Source organism: Vipera berus (genome assembly GCF_964194415.1).
Source record: "Vipera berus genome assembly, chromosome: 13".
NCBI lineage: Eukaryota > Metazoa > Chordata > Lepidosauria > Squamata > Viperidae > Vipera > Vipera berus.
In genome coordinates this window covers 8,286,886-8,303,401 of record NC_138216.1, presented here as the reverse complement: position 1 = coordinate 8,303,401, position 16,516 = coordinate 8,286,886, and the positions used below count along the sequence as shown (strand labels likewise).

Sequence of the window (16,516 nt, the reverse complement as noted above, 5' to 3'; positions counted from 1 at the left end):
GGCTTTTCTCAAAGTTCTTTCCCCCAAAGATCCACCCTAGGGCTGAGATTGGCAGGGCTGGTGTTTTGGCCTCTGTCCACAGGCCGGTGGTCAAGGCCAGGGTAAAATAAACAGAAGTGGGAACCGAAGCAGCTGGAATTATTTGAGCTCTAGGCTGGAACGTCTGCTGCTGATTCAACGCAACATCCCTTCCACGGAGGGATTCCATCAAAAAGGTGCCGGCGGGGGGGGGGGGGAAGCTACCGCTTTGTTACGAGAGAAAATATTGACTTAGCATGACTCAACCAAGGAGAGAGTGAAGTTATGGAATCCTCTTTGGAGGTTCCTCCACAGTCCTAAGAGGGAAGGCTAAAATGCTTAGGAAGGTATTTCCTCCCACCCCCCAACCAAACCTAGTCTTTTCCTGACTCAGAACTGAGGGGCCAGATTTAATATTATTGTATTAAATATATAACCCAGCTAGGTGTTCTTATTTGAAGCATCTGCACCACTCCATGAAACACTGCAATGTGAGACCTTGTGGCCCAAGCCACATTCTAACGTAATGGAAGATGGGTGTTGAGTCAGGGGCTCTTGAAGTTCATATTTCCGCGTGGTTATTAAAAGCTCAGGGGGTCAACTTGGGTTAATCACCACCCCTTAACCTGACTTAGCATCTTGCAGGCTTGTTGTGAGGATCAAATAGCAAAAGTGGGGGGGGGGCACGGTACCGGCTCGACAACTGTAGAAGAAGCTATGTAATCAAATGCTCCAAATATTGGCGTAAATGGAGACAGGATAACAGGATGCTGATGATCTTGCTGGCTTCTGTGCAAAAGCTTTTGAAAACCCAGTTTGGTGTAGAGGTTAAGGTGCCTGGCCTAGAAACCAAGAGACAGTAAGTTCTAGTCCCATCTTAGGCCCAAAAGCCAGCTGGGTGACTTTGGGCCAGTCACCAGGAGATGGTGAGTTCTAGTTCTCTCTTAGACATGAAAGCCAGCTGGGTGACTTTGTGCCGGTCACCAGGAGACGGTGAGTTCTAGTTCCGGCTTAGGCTTGAAAGTCAGCTGCGTGACTTTGTGCCAGTCATCAGGAGATGGCGAGTTCTAGTTCTGTCTTAGACATGAAAGCCAGCTGGGTGATTTTGTACCAATCACCAGGAGATGGTGAGTTCTAGTTCCATCTTAGGCTTGAAAGCCAGCTACGTGACTTTGTGCCAGTCACCAGGAGATGGCGAGTTCTAGTCCCACCTGAGACATGAGCCAGTCACTCTTTCTCGGCCCAACCCACCTCACAGGGTAGTGGTTGTGGGGAAAATAGGAGGAAGGAAGGAGTATTACGTATGTCCACCCCTTTCGAGAAAAAGTCATAAAGGCAGGACAAAAATCTAATAAATATTCACACCGCACGCTTACCCTGTTTGAGAATTAATTCAGTTATTAAGAGCCTTGGTGGAGCAGTGGGCTAATGCCTCCTTAAGTAACACCAGTGGGAGCAGTGGGCTAATGCCTCCTTAAGTAACACCAGCTGCCTGCAATTAGTGCAGGTTCGAGTCCCACCAGGCTCAAGGTTGACTCAGCCTTCCATCCTTCCGAGGTAGGTAAAATGAGGACCCAGATTGTTGGGGGCAATTAAGCTGACTTTGTAATAATGCCGCTTGGGGGTGTGTGTGAAAGCCCTAATAAGCAGGCATATACATAGAATGAAGGCTACTGCTAAGCTTGTAAGCCGCCCTGAGTCTTCGGAGAAGGGCGGGATATAAATGGAATTAAAATAAATAAATAAATAAAATAAATAAATATTTGAAGATGGCATCCTTCTGTACCCGAGGAGTCGAGTTTAACTTGAGGGGATCCTCCACTTTTAACATGCTCTATTTTCCTGCAGCTGGTCTACAGAGTCTTCCTTGCGGGGGGCAGAGAAGCTTCCCATGTGATATCTTTTTCAGACACTCTAACATGCCTTCATGTTCCTTGACCATCTTTTCTCCAGGTGAAACAAACCCAGTTGCACCAACCTGCTCCATCAACCTCTCTTCTCCTTCGCTTCCCCTCCTCTCAGTTGTCCAGTTTCTTGGAAACCTCCCTAAAGCTTGGTGCCCAGAACTGGACACGGTCCTTAAAACAGAGCCTGGCCACAGCATAATAATAATAATAATAATAATAATAATAATAATAATAATAATAATAATAATAATAATAATAATAATAATAATAATAATAATAATAATAATAATAATAAAATTTTTATTTATATACCGCCCTTCTCCCGAAGGACTCAGGGCGGTGAACAGGGCAGACATATACAAAAATACAAAAGTTAAAAAGAATTAAACATATGCCCAAGCTAAAAACAGTAAATACATATATTAAAAATGACAATAAAAACCCAACCCATCCCCCATCAGGCCAAGCCGGCTTGTTCAAATAAATGTGTCTTCAGATCGCGTCGGAAGGAGCGAAGGTCGGGCGCCATCCGGAGCTCAACCGGCAACCGATTCCATAAATCCGGGGCGCCCACAGAGAACAGTAGAGTTGGAAGGGACCTTGGAGGTCTTCTAGTCCAGCCCCCTGCTCATGCAGGAAACCCTATACCAGTGATGGCGAACCTTTTAGAGACCGAATGCCCAAACTGCAACCCCAAACCCACTTATATATCGTCGGGTGCCTGGTGGGCTTGGCCCATTTGGGTAGGTGTGGCCCATTGGGTGGGCGTGGCTGTGGTGGTAACGGCAGACTGGGCGGGACTAAAAAGTTCAATCAATTGCAACTTTGCGAGATCTTTTTTTTCTCTCGCAAGAAGTTGAAATTGATTGATTGAACTTTTTGTTGTTTTTTGCACACGGCGAGGGAGGCCTAAAGCAAAAAGGTTTTATTAAACCCAGCTGAAGGCCTAGGACTGGGGCGACGGAGCACGTGCCCACAGAGAGGGCTCTGCGTGCCACCTGTGGCACGCGTGCCATAGGTTCACCACCACCGCCCTATACCATTCCAGACAAATGGCTGTCCAGTCTATGTAAATGAAGGCTCAATCATCCAGGCTAAAAGTATCTAAGAAGGTTAAATCATGGCAACTGGACCAAAGTTTGTTTGTTAATCCGAGACATTTCGCTACTCATCCAAATAACTTCATCAGTCAAAATAAAAAAAATTAGTTAGAGAGTCAGAGAGTCATCGGAATGTACTAACTCTTGCCACTGTCCAAATCCCCCCTTAAATGGAACACCCACCACTTCTGCAGAAAGCAGATAGGGAACCGGCCAAACAAGGATCAATCTTTACCATTTCTTCTTCATTTTGAAGGAAACATTAACGGATTTGGTCCCAAGTCAACTTCTTCTTATCCAAACATCCATTTGGCCAGCTCTGACTTGAAAGATCCAAGTCAATGTCCTGGAGGAGATGACCAGGTCCAATGTTTCATCGGCATTGGAGGCCCTTCTCCGCCCACAAGAGAAGATTTAAGTCCAGCCCACCTTGAATTCCGTCGGCCCTTATCTACCGCTTATTTGCTTTGACCGCTAGTCGTTCAGATTCTCGTAGAGAACTTGAGCATGCCAGACGTCTTTATACTCATTTGAACTGCTTAGATTTTCTGATTTTCCTGTGGAATTGACATTTCCACCCACCTTGGAAAGCAAGAGAGATCTGCCGGTGATGCTTTCCAGAGTGTCCGGAAGCTACAATTCAGCACAGGTCCTGGGTGCTCTTTTGCTGGACAGTTCCCAGCGCACACTGGACAGCGAGAGCAGAGGTGATTCCTTCCCCCCCCCCCAATCCTAGCAAAGATTAGAAGCAGGAGCCTTTTTAAGCAGCAAGAGAGGTCAGGATATCATTGAGTATCTGCAAGGCCACAGCCGGAAACCCGTGGAGACGTTCTTCTCTTTTGAGCCTGGATGAGTTGCCGGCATCTCTTTTTTTTCAATAATCCAATTACTCCACTTTAACCGTTCAAGAGGCAATCGGCTCCCGGCACTTTTGAAAGCAGTTATGAAAGTGAGGCCATTAAGCAAGTATTAATTAACCAATCTGAACTGAGGGTATCAAGGGAAGTGCAGAACTACTAAAATGTATGTATTTGCCTGGCTAAAGGCACGTAGCCAGCAGTTCAATCCTGACCGTCTCAAGGTGGACTCAGCCTTCCGTCCTTCCGAGGTCGGTAAAATGTGGACCCAGATTGTTGGGGGCAAATATGCTGACTCTGCAAACTGCTTAGAGAAGGCTGTAAAGCACTGTGAAGTGGTATATACGTCTATGTGCTATTCTATTCCTATTCCTATTCCTATTCCCTTTCCTTTCCTTCCTGCTGGCACAGTGGTGAGAATGCAGGATTGCAGGTTAACTCACTGCCCACTGCCAGCAGTTCGATCCTGACCGGCTCGAGATGCACTCAGCCTTCCATCCTTCCGAGGTCGGTAAAATGAGGACCCAGATTGTTGGGGGCAAATAGGCTGACTCTGTAAACCTCTTAGAGAGAGCTGCAAAGCACTGTGAAGCGGTATATAAGTCTAAGGGCTATTGCTATTCTTTATCTTTGAACGTGTGCTAATTTTACTCTTGGTCCTTGTTGAAAAAGTTGCTCCCACAGCCGAGTAGCATATAGCAATAACACTTAGGTTATATACTGCTTCTTAGTACTTTACAGCCCTGTCTAAGCGGTTCACAGAGCCAGCCTATTTGCCCCCAACAATCTGGCTCCTCATTTTACCGACCTCGGAAGGAGGGAAGGCTGAGTCCACCTCGAGACGGTCAGGATCGAACTGCTGGCAGAGTTGGCAGAGTCAGCCTGCAGTGCTGCATTCTGACCACTACACCACCACCACCCCGGCTCCTTTTTCAGGTGGAAATCCAGAAATGCAGAATTAATGGGAACAGTTTCCGCCTAGGGTTATTCCCCAACCGTCTCCTAGGCAGTTTTTTTTGTGGTTTTTTTTTGCACCTCTGCAATGAAATTCTACAAGGATGGATGGATAGATGGGTGGAATTCTTGATTCTCTGCCGAACTCCAAACAAAGGCTGGGTCGGGCTTGTGCCCTGTACAAAACACACCCACTCACCCACTTCCTAATTCCTTCTCTTTCACAACTTCCTGAATCCACCCTTTCTTAAAACATACACCCACAGCCCCTCTGCTATTTGCAGGCTGGTGAAGACTGACCCCACCCCACCCCACCCTCCAATTTCCTCCATATTATTACTTAAAATGTTGGTGAAATTTTGCCTCTTTCTTGCCAAGCCTTTGATGAATTGGTGGCGGTGCTGGGTCAGGTTTACAGATTTGGGTGTGTGGTAGGTGGGCAGGCTTTTTTTGGCTTTTAACTGCAAACCCCCCCCCCCTTTTAAAAAAAACAAAAACAAAAAGGTGAATTATTTTATTATTATTGTGGAGAAATGGATAACTCGAATGCGATAAGAAATATCCTTTCGTAAGATAAAGCTCTCTTAAAGGCTGGGGGTTGCAAACCACCATTTCCCCCCCCCCCCCGCCTGCCAGCATGAATCTTGGGCCAGGTCGCTAGGATAATGGTTTGGGGATGGGTACAATCGGTGGCGGCGTGTTTTGTTTTTGAAAAGGTCAGAGCGTGGCTTTACTGAACAACTGCAGTGATTCACTTAACCGTCAGAACAGAAGTCGTAAAATGGGGCACAAATCAATTCACAATTGTTTAGCAATGGAAATCATGGCCACCGGGGCTGTCATAAGTCGAGGACTACCCGCAAAGACATTCATTTACTCAATTCTTCATATGCTGGAAGTCTACTTCTTCCTTGGCAACAAGGTGGAGGCGGTTTGTACTTGCCTTTTCTGGAATAGCTCTTCGACTTCCCGGTCTGCCTACTGATTTGTGATTTCCTAGTGGTCTCCTTTCCAAACCTTCCTACCCAAAACCCAACTTTACTCTCACTTTTTCAGAATGAGGTGGTATCGTCGGTTTAATTTATTGTTTTGGGTGGGGTTTTTTTAATGGTTTCCTCCCCTGCCATCCTCCTTTTTTCACTGGCGATGTCGCATGTCCTTGACTGGGTGTGTCTAGTCTACTGAAAAGAAGGTCCAGGGGTGACGCGATAGCTGCGCTCCAATATTTGAGGGGCTGCCACAGAAAGCAACAGAAGGCAAGACAAGATGCAATGGATGGAAACTTATCAAGCAAAGATCCAGCCTAAAATTAAGGAGGAATTTCCTGACAGTGAGAACAATTCACCAGTGGAACGGCTTTGCCTCCAGATGTTGTGGGCGCTCCATCACTGGAGGTTTTTAAGAAGAGATTGGACAGGCACTTGTCTGGAAGGGTATAGGGCAGGGGTAGGCAACCTCGGCTCTTTTATGACTCATGGAATTCTGGGAGTTGAAGTCCATGAGTCATAAAAGTGCCGAGGTTGCCTACCTGACTCAGGAATTCTGGGAGTTGAAGTCCATGAGTCATAAAAGAGCCGAGGTTGCCTACCTGACTCAGGAATTCTGGGAGTTGAAGTCCATGAGTCATAAAAGAACCGAGGTTGCCTACCTGACTCAGGAATTCTGGGAGTTGAAGTCCATGAGTCATAAAAGAACCGAGGTTGCCTACCTGACTCAGGAATTCTGGGAGTTGAAGTCCATGAGTCATAAAAGAGCCGAGCTTGCCTACCTGACTCAGGAATTCTGGGAGTTGAAGTCCATGAGTCATAAAAGAGCCGAGCTTGCCTACCTGACTCAGGAATTCTGGGAGTTGAAGTCCATGAGTCATAAAAGTGCCGAGGTTGCCTACCTGACTCAGGAATTCTGGGAGTTGAAGTCCATGAGTCATAAAAGAGCCGAGCTTGACTACCTGACTCAGGAATTCTGGGAGTTGAAGTCCATGAGTCATAAAAGAGCCGAGGTCGCCTACCTGACTCAGGAATTCTGGGAGTTGAAGTCCATGAGTCATAAAAGAGCCGAGGTCGCCTACCTGACTCAGGAATTCTGGGAGTTGAAGTCCATGAGTCATAAAAGAGCCGAGCTTGCCTACCCCTGGTATAGGGGGTTGGACTAGAAGACCTCCAAGGTTCTCTTTCAGCTCTATTGCTCTGATTTTGGCCCAGTTATTAAGGGGAGACGATTGGCTTCCTCTGCCTTCTGCCCCATTTCAAGATGGCGGGGGCGAAGTTGAAGGCCCTCTGCCTTTAACCGAGCGTCTGCGGGGTCTGCTGGAAGCGAAGAGACGGTGTGGCTCTGGGCTTCTGACAGCTGAGTGGAAAGAATTCCCTCACCCTTTCTTGGCTTCCAGGGGAAATGTGTATTTTGAAACGAATATTTCAAGCATCCTTTTTTTTTTAAAAAAAAAAATCTTTTCCTTTTCTTGGCAGCGCAGGCTCGCCAGCAAGCAGGCCGCGGTTTGGCTTTTGGCTGGCTTCCTCTCCTTCTAAGGGTCCCTTCACTCCTTTAATAGGAAAGCAAGTGTATCTAATTCCACCTCTTTCCTTCTGGAAAACCTTGGAAGCCTTTCAGAGCCCCCCGCAAGAGCCATCCAGTCCTGGGCAGTCCGGCGGGTGCCCCCCTCTCCAATTTGGCGGCAGAGGTGGGGGGAAGAGAGCCGTCTGCACCCCAAAGGTTGGAAAGGAGGGAAGCTGCCCCTTCCCTCCCCCCCCCCGGTCCCGCTTTGGTTCTCCCACTCTTGGACGGTTGTGGTGGACTTCCAGTCGTGAGCAGTTCACGGCTTGGTCTGCTTAGCCGACAAGGCTGGCCTGGTTCTTTCCCCATGAAATTCTGCACCTGTGGCACAGAGATTTGTCGGAGGAGTAATTTAGCAACCTATGTTATGTCTGTGGGGACCTGTGTGTATTTGTGTGCCTGTGTGCGTGTGTGAGAGAGAGGGGAGTGAGGAAAGGGGAAAGGAAAGGAAAGAGGAAAGATGAGGAAGGGAAGGGAAGGGAAGGGAAAGATGAGGAAAGAAAGAGGAAAGATGAGGAAGGGAAGGAAAGGAAAGGAAAGGAAAGGAAAGGAAAGGAAAGGAAAGGAAAGGAAAGGAAAGGAAAGGAAAGGAAAGGAAGAGGAAAGATGAGGAAGGGAAAGGAAAAGGAAAGATGAGGAAAGAAAGAGGAAAGATGAGGAAGGGAAGGAAAGGAAGAGGAAAGATGAGGAAGGGAAGGGAAGGGAAGGGAAAGGAAAGGAAAGGAAAGGAAAGGAAAGGAAGAGGAAAGAAAGAGGAAAGAAAGAGGAAAGATGAGGAAGGGAAGGAAAGGAAGAGGAAAGATGAGGAAGGGAAGGGAAGGGAAGGGAAAGGAAAGGAAAGGAAAGGAAGAGGAAAGAAAGAGGAAAGATGAGGAAAGAAAGAGGAAAGATGAGGAAGGGAAGGAAAGGAAGAGGAAAGATGAGGAAGGGAAGGGAAGGGAAAGGAAAGGAAAGGAAAGGAAAGGAAGAGGAAAGAAAGAGGAAAGATGAGGAAAGAAAGAGGAAAGATGAGGAAGGGAAGGGAAAGGAAAGGAAAGGAAGAGGAAAGAAAGAGGAAAGATGAGGAAAGAAAGAGGAAAGATGAGGAAGGGAAGGAAAGGAAGAGGAAAGATGAGGAAGGGAAGGGAAAGGAAAGGAAAGGAAAGGAAAGGAAAGGAAAGGAAAGGAAAGGAAGAGGAAAGAAAGAGGAAAGATGAGGAAAGGAAGAGGAAAGATGAGGAAGGGAAGGAAAGGAAGAGGAAAGATGAGGAAGGGAAGGGAAAGGAAAGGAAAGGAAAGGAAAGGAAAGAAAGAGGAAAGAAAGAGGAAAGATGAGGAAAGGAAGAGGAAAGATGAGGAAGGGAAGGGAAAGGAAAGGAAAGGGGAAAGGAAAGGAAGGGAAGGGAAAGGAAGAGGAAAGAAAGAGGAAAGATGAGGAAGGAAAGGAAAGAAAAGAAAGAGGAAAAATGAGGAAGGAAAGGAAAGGAAAGGAAGAGGAAAGGAAGAGGAAAGATGAGGAAGGGAAGGGAAGGGAAAGGAAAGGAAAGGAAAGGAAAGGAAAGGAAAGGAAAGGAAAGGAAAGGAAGAGGAAAGATGAGGAAGGAAAGGAAAGGAAGGGAAAGGAAAGGAAAGGAAGAGGAAAGATGAGGAAGGAAAGGGAAAGGAAAGGAAAGGAAAGGAAAAGAGGAAAGATGAAAAAGGGAAGGGAAGGGAAGAGAAGAGAAGAGAAGGAAAGGAAAGAAGAAAGATGAGGAAGGGAAGGAAAGGAAAGAAAGAGGAAAGATGAAGGAAAGGAAAGGAAAGGAAAAGGAAGAGGAAGAGGAAGAGGAAAGTTGAGGAAGGGAAGGGAAGAAAGGAAAGATGAAAGAAAAGAAAGGAAAGGAAAGGAAAGGAAAGGAAAGGAAAGGAAAGGGAAAGATGAGGAAGGGAAGGGAAGAAAGGAAAGATGAAAGAAAGGAAAGGAAAGGAAAGGAAAGGAAAGGAAAGGGAAAGATGAGGAAGGGAAGGGAAGAAAGAGTTCTTTCTTACATTTATAGATAAAGTTAAACATTTAAACATTCAGTGTAAACCATTCTTTCTTAAATTTGTAGATAAACAGTTAGAGATTAAATGCGGATAGTTCTTCCTTAAATGTAAACAATGTAAACCTGAAACGTAAACCTTTCTTCCTGAAATTCATAGGTGAAAAAAATTAGAGATTAAATTTAAATAGCCCTGCCTTAAATTCATAGATTAAAAAAAAAGTTAAAAATGTATAACTTAAAACGTAAATGGTTCTTCCCTAAATCCGGCGTAGATTAAATTATAGATTAAATTTATTTTATTTTTTTTAAAAAATAAATCTTAGAGCAAAGCTCTCCCTTAAATTGATTTTTCTTTCCTGAGCCCAAGCCCAGAGTGAAGGCCGGGCCCCAGATTCCAGGCAGGGGCAAAGATGCTTGCCAGCCAGCTGGCCAACTTCTTCTTCTTCTTCTTCTTCTTCTTCTTCTTCTTCTTCTTCTTCTTCTTCTTCTTCTTCTTCTTCTTCTTCTTCTTCTTCTTCTTCTTCTTCTTCTTCTTCTTCTTCTTCTTCTTCTTCTTCTTCTTCTTCTTCTTCTCCTTCTCCTTCTCCTTCTCCTTCTCCTTCTCCTCCTCCTCCTCCTCCTCCTCCTCCTCCTCCTTCTCCTTCTCCCCTTCCCCTTCCCCTTCTCCTTCTCCTCCTCCTTCTCCTTCTCCTTCCCCTTCTCCTTCTCCTCCTTCTCCTTCTCCTTCTCCTTCTCCTTCTCCTTCTCCTTCTCCGTCTCCTTCTCCTCCTCCGCTTCCCCTTCTCCTTCCCCTTCTCCTTCTCCTTCCCCTTCTCCTTCTTCTTCTTCTTCTTCTTCTCCTCCTCCTCCTCCTCCCCTTCCCCTTCCCCTTCTCCTTCTCCTCCTCCTCCTCCTCCTCCTCCTCCTCCTGCCCTGGTCCTCCGCTTCCATCTGTAAGCTAAGCTCCAGGACCAGCACTTCCAAGACAGCCAGGAAGAGAAGCAGCCAGGCGGGAAATTGCTTGATTAACATCCCTTTCAGAGCTTAAACTCTTGCCCCGGCTTTGCAATGGGTGGGAACAAGCCTTGGTCCTGGGAGACAATGGTGGCCCAGTGGGGTTGGCTCAATCCTGCTGGGTTCACACCTTCCCCCTCGGCCTTTGATGTTGGAGGCCAGATTTACAAGCTGACCAGCTTTCCCCCCCACTCCACCCCCCCCACCCCGCTGAGCGCATTAGGAGCTAATTAAACCTTTGCATTTTCACCCGGCATGTGGCGGGAATACACTCTCCGTCCAGTCCCCGGGCAGAGGAGGAGATCTGAAGGGTGGGCAGAACGGAAAGCTGGAGAGCGGGGAGGGGGGGGAGGAATGGAAAGAGCCCCCACACACACACACCAAAAAAAAAAGACAGGAGGGGAGATATAAAGCAAGAAGACCTTGGTCCCTGGAGAGAAGAAGGAGCCGAGGGCACCGCTGCTCCTAGAGCTAATGTGTAAAAGAATTCCTTAGGGGCTGAATCTGGTGGCGTCGCTCCTTTCTTTTCTTTTTTCTTTCTCTTTCTTTCTTTCCTCCTTTCCTTTCCTTTCAATTCCTTTCTGTTTCTTTTCCTTTCCTTTCCTTTCCTTTCCTCTTTCGTTTTCTTTCTCTCTCTCTCTTTCATTCTCTCTTTTGCCCTGCCTACCTTTCTTTCTTTCTTTCTTTCTTTCTTTCTTTCTTTCTTTCTTTCTTTCTTTCTTTCTTTCTTTCTTTCTTTCTTCTTTCTTTCTTTCTTTCTGTTTCTTTTCCTTTCCTTTCCTCTTTTGTTTTCTTTCTCTCTTTCATTCTCTTTTGTCCTACCTTTCTCCCTCCCTCCCTCTCTCTTTCATTCTCTCTGCTCTTTCTTTCTTTCTTTCTTTCTTTCTTTCTTTCTCTCTTTCTTTCTTTCTTTCTCTCTTTCATTCTCTCTGCTCTTTCTTTCTTTCTTTCTTTCTCTCTTTCATTCTCTCTGCTCTTTCTTTCTTTCTTTCTTTCTTTCTCTCTCTCTTTCATTCTCTCTGCTCTTTCTTTCTTTCTTTCTTTCTTTCTTTCTTTCTTTCTTTCTTTCTTTCTTTCCTCCTTTCCTTTCCTTTCAATTCCTTTCTGTTTCTTTTCCTTTCCTTTCCTTTCCTCTTTTGTTTTCTTTCTCTCTCTCTCTTTCATTCTCTCTTTTGCCCCGGCTACCTACCTACCTACCTACCTTTCTTTCTTTCTTTCTCTCTCTTTCTTTCTTTCTTTCTTTCTTTCTTTCTTTCTTTCTTTCTTTCTTTCTTTCTTTCTCTCTCTCTCTCTTTCTTTCTTTCTTTCTTCCTTCCTTCCTTCCTTCCTTCCTTCCTTCCTTCCTTTCTTCTCCCGAACTTCAGTCCATGGCTTCTTGCTCTTAGCCATGCAGTAGCAGGTGATCTATTTCTCCACCGTCCTCCTTTCCAAACATTTGCAATCTTTAGCCTGATCTTCTCTCATGCACATTCCCCCAACTCAGCCTCCTCATAAACCCCCCCCTCCCCAGGGCATCTCCCTCTCCTCCTCCCACCTGCCCTGCAGAAACTGACTCTGTTTCCAACACTCCCTTTCCTTTCCCTTCAGAGAGAAGCTGTTTTGAGGGACTTCGGAAGATCCGGCGGCAAGATGGGTCCCATAGCTGGTGCATGCCTGCTCCTGATTCTCTGTAGGGTGGACTTCTCCCAGGGCGTTAACCCCTTTGCCATGCAGCAGATCCCACCGGATCCTTGCTACGACGAAAAAGGGGCACCCCGGCGTTGCATCCCGGAGTTCGTCAACGCGGCCTTTGGCAAGGACGTCCATGCCTCCAGCACCTGCGGGAAGCCCCCCAGTCGCCACTGCGATTCCTCAGACACCCGGCGAGCTCACCCAGCATCCTACCTCACCGACCTCAACACCGCGGCCAACATGACGTGCTGGCGCTCGGAGACTTTGCACCACTCTCCCCAAAATGTCAGCCTCACCCTCTCCTTGGCCAAGAAGTTTGAGGTCATCTACGTCAGCCTGCAGTTCTGCTCTCCCCGTCCGGAGTCCGCTGCTGTCTTTAAGTCCATGGACTATGGCAAGAGCTGGGTGCCTTATCAATACTATTCCTCCCAGTGCCGGAAGATCTACGGGAAGCCCAACAAGGCCACGGTCACCAAGCAGAACGAGCAGGAGGCCCTGTGTACGGATGGCCATACTGACCTGTACCCTTTGACCGGCGGGCTGATCGCCTTCAGCACGTTGGACGGGCGTCCGTCGGCTCAGGATTTTGACAACAGCCCTGTTCTTCAGGACTGGGTGACGGCCACCGATATACGGGTCGTTTTTAGCCGTCCTCATCTCTTCCGGGAACTCGGCGTGCGGGACCATGAGGATGAGGAGGGTGGAGGGAGCTCGTCTTCATATTACTATGCAGTGGGGGAATTCCAGGTTGGCGGGCGCTGCAAGTGCAACGGACACGCCTCGCGCTGCGTGAAGGACAAGGAAGGCAAGCTGGTGTGCGACTGCAAACACAACACCGAAGGGCCCGAGTGTGACCGCTGCAAACCCTTCCATTACGATCGTCCGTGGCAGAGGGCCACGGCCAGGGAGGCCAACGAATGTTTAGGTAAGAGGGGTGTTCTCCCAGTCCCCGCTTTCTCAGACCTCCGTGCACCTGGCAGCGCCTGGTTTTATGCAGTCAGAACTATTCGCTCTCCTGGAAAAGAAGAGAGGTCTGCTGTGCACATAGGAAAGAACGGGGCATGGATCATGTGGGTGTGGCTGCCATCTTGGATTTTTTTTTAAGGGTCTTTGCAGACATCCGTGTGTAAAATAGAACTTTTGGGGAAACTGGTGGGGTGGGAGGCCAAATATTGTAGTAGGTAGCCTAAATCTTTTTTTTTAAGAACTACCTTGAATAACTGGCTTATTATAATATCAGCCTTCACTTCCTACCTTGGTTCTATTTATTCATGTAGCTTAGATTCCCTTCCTGTAGGGCAGTGATATTGACAATGGATGATCTAAGCACTGGAATCTGAGATCAAGTCATGTTTTGTCTTTCTTTCTAGTCCTTCCTCTCTTTTTTCTTCCTTCCTTCCTCCGCTTTCTTCGTCCCTCCTCTCCTTCCTTCATTCTTCCCTCCATCCCCTCTTCCTTCCTCCCTTCCCTCCTTCCTCCACTTCCTTCCTTCCTTCCCTCCCTCCCTCTCTCCTTCCTCCACTTCCTTCCTTCCTCCCTTCCCTCTTTCCTCCACTTCCTTCCTTCTTTCCTTCCTTCCTTCCTCCCTTCCCTCCTTCCTCCCTTCCCTCCTTCCTCCACTTCCTTCCTTCCTCCACTTCCTTCCTTCCTTCCTTCCCTCCCTCCCTCCCTCCCTCCCTCTCTCCTCCTCTTCCTTCCTTCCTCCCTCCCTCCTCTCCTTTCTTCCTTCCTCCACTTTCTTCGTCCCTCCTCTCCTTCCTCCACTTCCTTCCTTCCTCCCTTCCCTCCTTCCTCCACTTCCTTCCTTCTTTCCTTCCTTCCTTCCTCCCTTCCCTCCTTCCTCTCTTCCCTCCTTCCTCCACTTCCTTCCTTCCTCCCTTCCCTCCTTCCTCGACTTCCTTCCTTCCTTCCTTCCTTCCCTCCCTCCCTCCCTCCCTCTCTCCTCCCCTTCCTTCCTTCTTGCCTCCCCCCCTTTCTCTCTCTTTCTCTCTTTCTCATCTTTGGCCAACCTGCTTTAGAAATAACCTTGAGAAGAACAAGTCCTGCCCTTGATCATAGCCCCAAAGGCCAAAAACCTTTGTGTTTCTTGCAACAGCCACGGGGGAAGATCGAAATGCAGATACGCACAGAAGGCTGGTGCTTTAGGGTGGGTGGATGGATTGAACTGATGCAGGCTGATGTAATTTTTCACCTAGTTTGGCAAAAAACCTACGGTTGCCAATAAAAGCCTTTCAAATGTAAATAATACTACAGTGGTCCGATATGCAAAGATACTAAGAAGAAAAGCCCAAATGACATCAGCAATCAGTAATGTCTTATCAACTGATATTTAGACTTTGGAATTCCACCGAGCAACTGTTAGACTGGCCCAGATTTTATGGAGGGAAAAACGTGGTAGTTCTCTCTTCTAAGGGCATTAAATTTGCAGGCTGAGCTTATTTATAGCTCAATGGAGAAATGTTTCCTTTTTATTTCCCCCCCTTTTTTAAAAAAAATTTCTCCAGTGGTGGAGCACCCACAACTTCTAGAGGCAAGCCGTTCCACTGATTAATTTTTCTCACTGTCAGGAAATTTCTCCTGAGTTCTAGGCTGGTTCTCTCCTTGATTAGTTTTCATCTCTTCTTCCTCTTCCTCTTCTTCCTCTTCTTCTTCTTCTTCCTCTTCTTCTTCTTCTTCTTCTTCTTCTTCCTCCTCTTCCTCCTCTTCCTCCTCCTCCTCCTCCTCCAGGTGCTTTGAAGAATAGGTTGACACACACACACACACCATTTTCTTCATGGCAACTCCTTAGATATTGGAAAAGTGCTACCATGTCATCCCTGCTGCCTCTTTTCATTAAGCTAGACATAGCTAGAAGAAACAAGAAAACCTTCTGCCCAAAAGGAAAATTAAATCCTTTTTGAAGAAGAGACCTAAGTTAACTCAGTCAGTTGACCTTCTTTCTCTCACTTGCAAGCTTCTGAAAGTTCTTCATGCGCTTCGTCTCCCTTGCTCTTAAAGGCTGGCTTGCTATGAAGCAGAAGCAATGTTGGTTTGACGCTCCAATCTCACAGAATGGCCCAACAGTCTGAAGAGGTAGATGAATGGCGTATTCATGAATGGAATATAGGTCAATGAATAACTTCTGTTCAATGAAGCTACCCAATCCTTGCCTGTTGAACCATCTCAAGTGAACCATCCAGACCAATGAACTGGTTCAGCTGGAAACTTAGGGCGGGTTGGATCTAATGTAACCCCAAACCTCCAGTAAAAGAAAAGATAGATGTTAACCCAGATCTGGGGGCTGTCTTCCCACAGCATGCTGAACTTGGTTATTGAGTTAAGCCTTCCAATCCTAATCTAAAGAAACAGGCTGTGTTCCATCCACCCACATAATAAGCTAACCAAGATCAACCCTAACCTAAAGTTCGGATGTCGCATAAGTGTCTGGATTAGCTCTTCATTTGACCTGGTTTATAGATCTGTGAATGCAGCCCTCCGTTGCTTCCTTCTATGACACTGTCCGGCTAAGCTCATAATAATAATAATAATAATAATAATAATAATAATAATAATAATAATAATAATAATAATAATAATAATAATAATAATAATAATAATAATAATGATGATGATGATGATGATGATGATGATGATGATGATGATGATGATGATGATGATGTTCTGGGATTTCAGAATTCAAACAGACAAGCACCTGCAACATAACACCCCGGACTTGAAAATTGATCAGAAAGACAAAAAAGTCTGGATAGTGGACGTGGCAGTGCCTGGAGACAGCAGAATAGACAAGAAAGAACGGGAGAAGATAACAAAATACAAAGACCTACAAATAGAAATAGAAAGACTGTGGCAAAGGCAAGCAAGGGTAGTACCAATAGTAATAGGCGCCTTGGGTGCAATCCCAAAACAACTGGAGCACCACTTGAACACCATCGGCATTGACAAATGCTCCATCAGTCAATTGCAAAAGGCGGCCTTGCTAGGAACTGCTTCCATCCTGCGACGGTATCGGTAATACCCTCAAACATCCACATCTGCCTATCCCAGGTCCTTGGTAAGGACTCGATAGGTAGAGAAAAATGCCAAATCCAGTCTGAACATCTGGCTGACTGTGTGATGATCAATAATGATGATGATGATGATGATGATGATGATGTTGGAAGGCTTAAGGTTAAGGTCTTCTACTCCAGCCCCCTGCTCAGGCAGGTAACCCTAAACCATTTAGACAAATGGCTGTCCAGTCTCTTCTTAAAAACTTCCAGTGTTGGAGCATTCAGAATATCTTGGGGACATTTGGTGTGTGGGGGGATAGATGGGGAGTCCAACCTTTGACAGATGAAGAGAAATAGGAATGTCGGCCAAGGTTTGGGTAGAGAGGAAAGAGGCAGGCCATGACTCTTTCGGACATTCCCAAGGAGAACAGCTCCACAAAGGTGGCTCGGCCAGCCAGCCTGCCGTGTGAAACT

At 46.6% G+C, this 16,516-nt stretch overlaps 1 protein-coding gene across 1 annotated transcript in view; it reads left to right on the top strand.

The window, feature by feature from the left end:
- NTN3 (netrin 3) overlaps positions 1-16,516 on the top strand; it is a 113,822-nt gene that overhangs the window by 24,967 nt on the left and 72,339 nt on the right. Inside the window, exon 2 of the mRNA XM_081338444.1 lies at positions 11,970-12,978. Coding sequence (XP_081194570.1) covers positions 12,012-12,978 — 967 coding nt within the window. The 5' untranslated portion in view covers positions 11,970-12,011. The remainder of the gene's footprint in view (positions 1-11,969; positions 12,979-16,516) is intronic.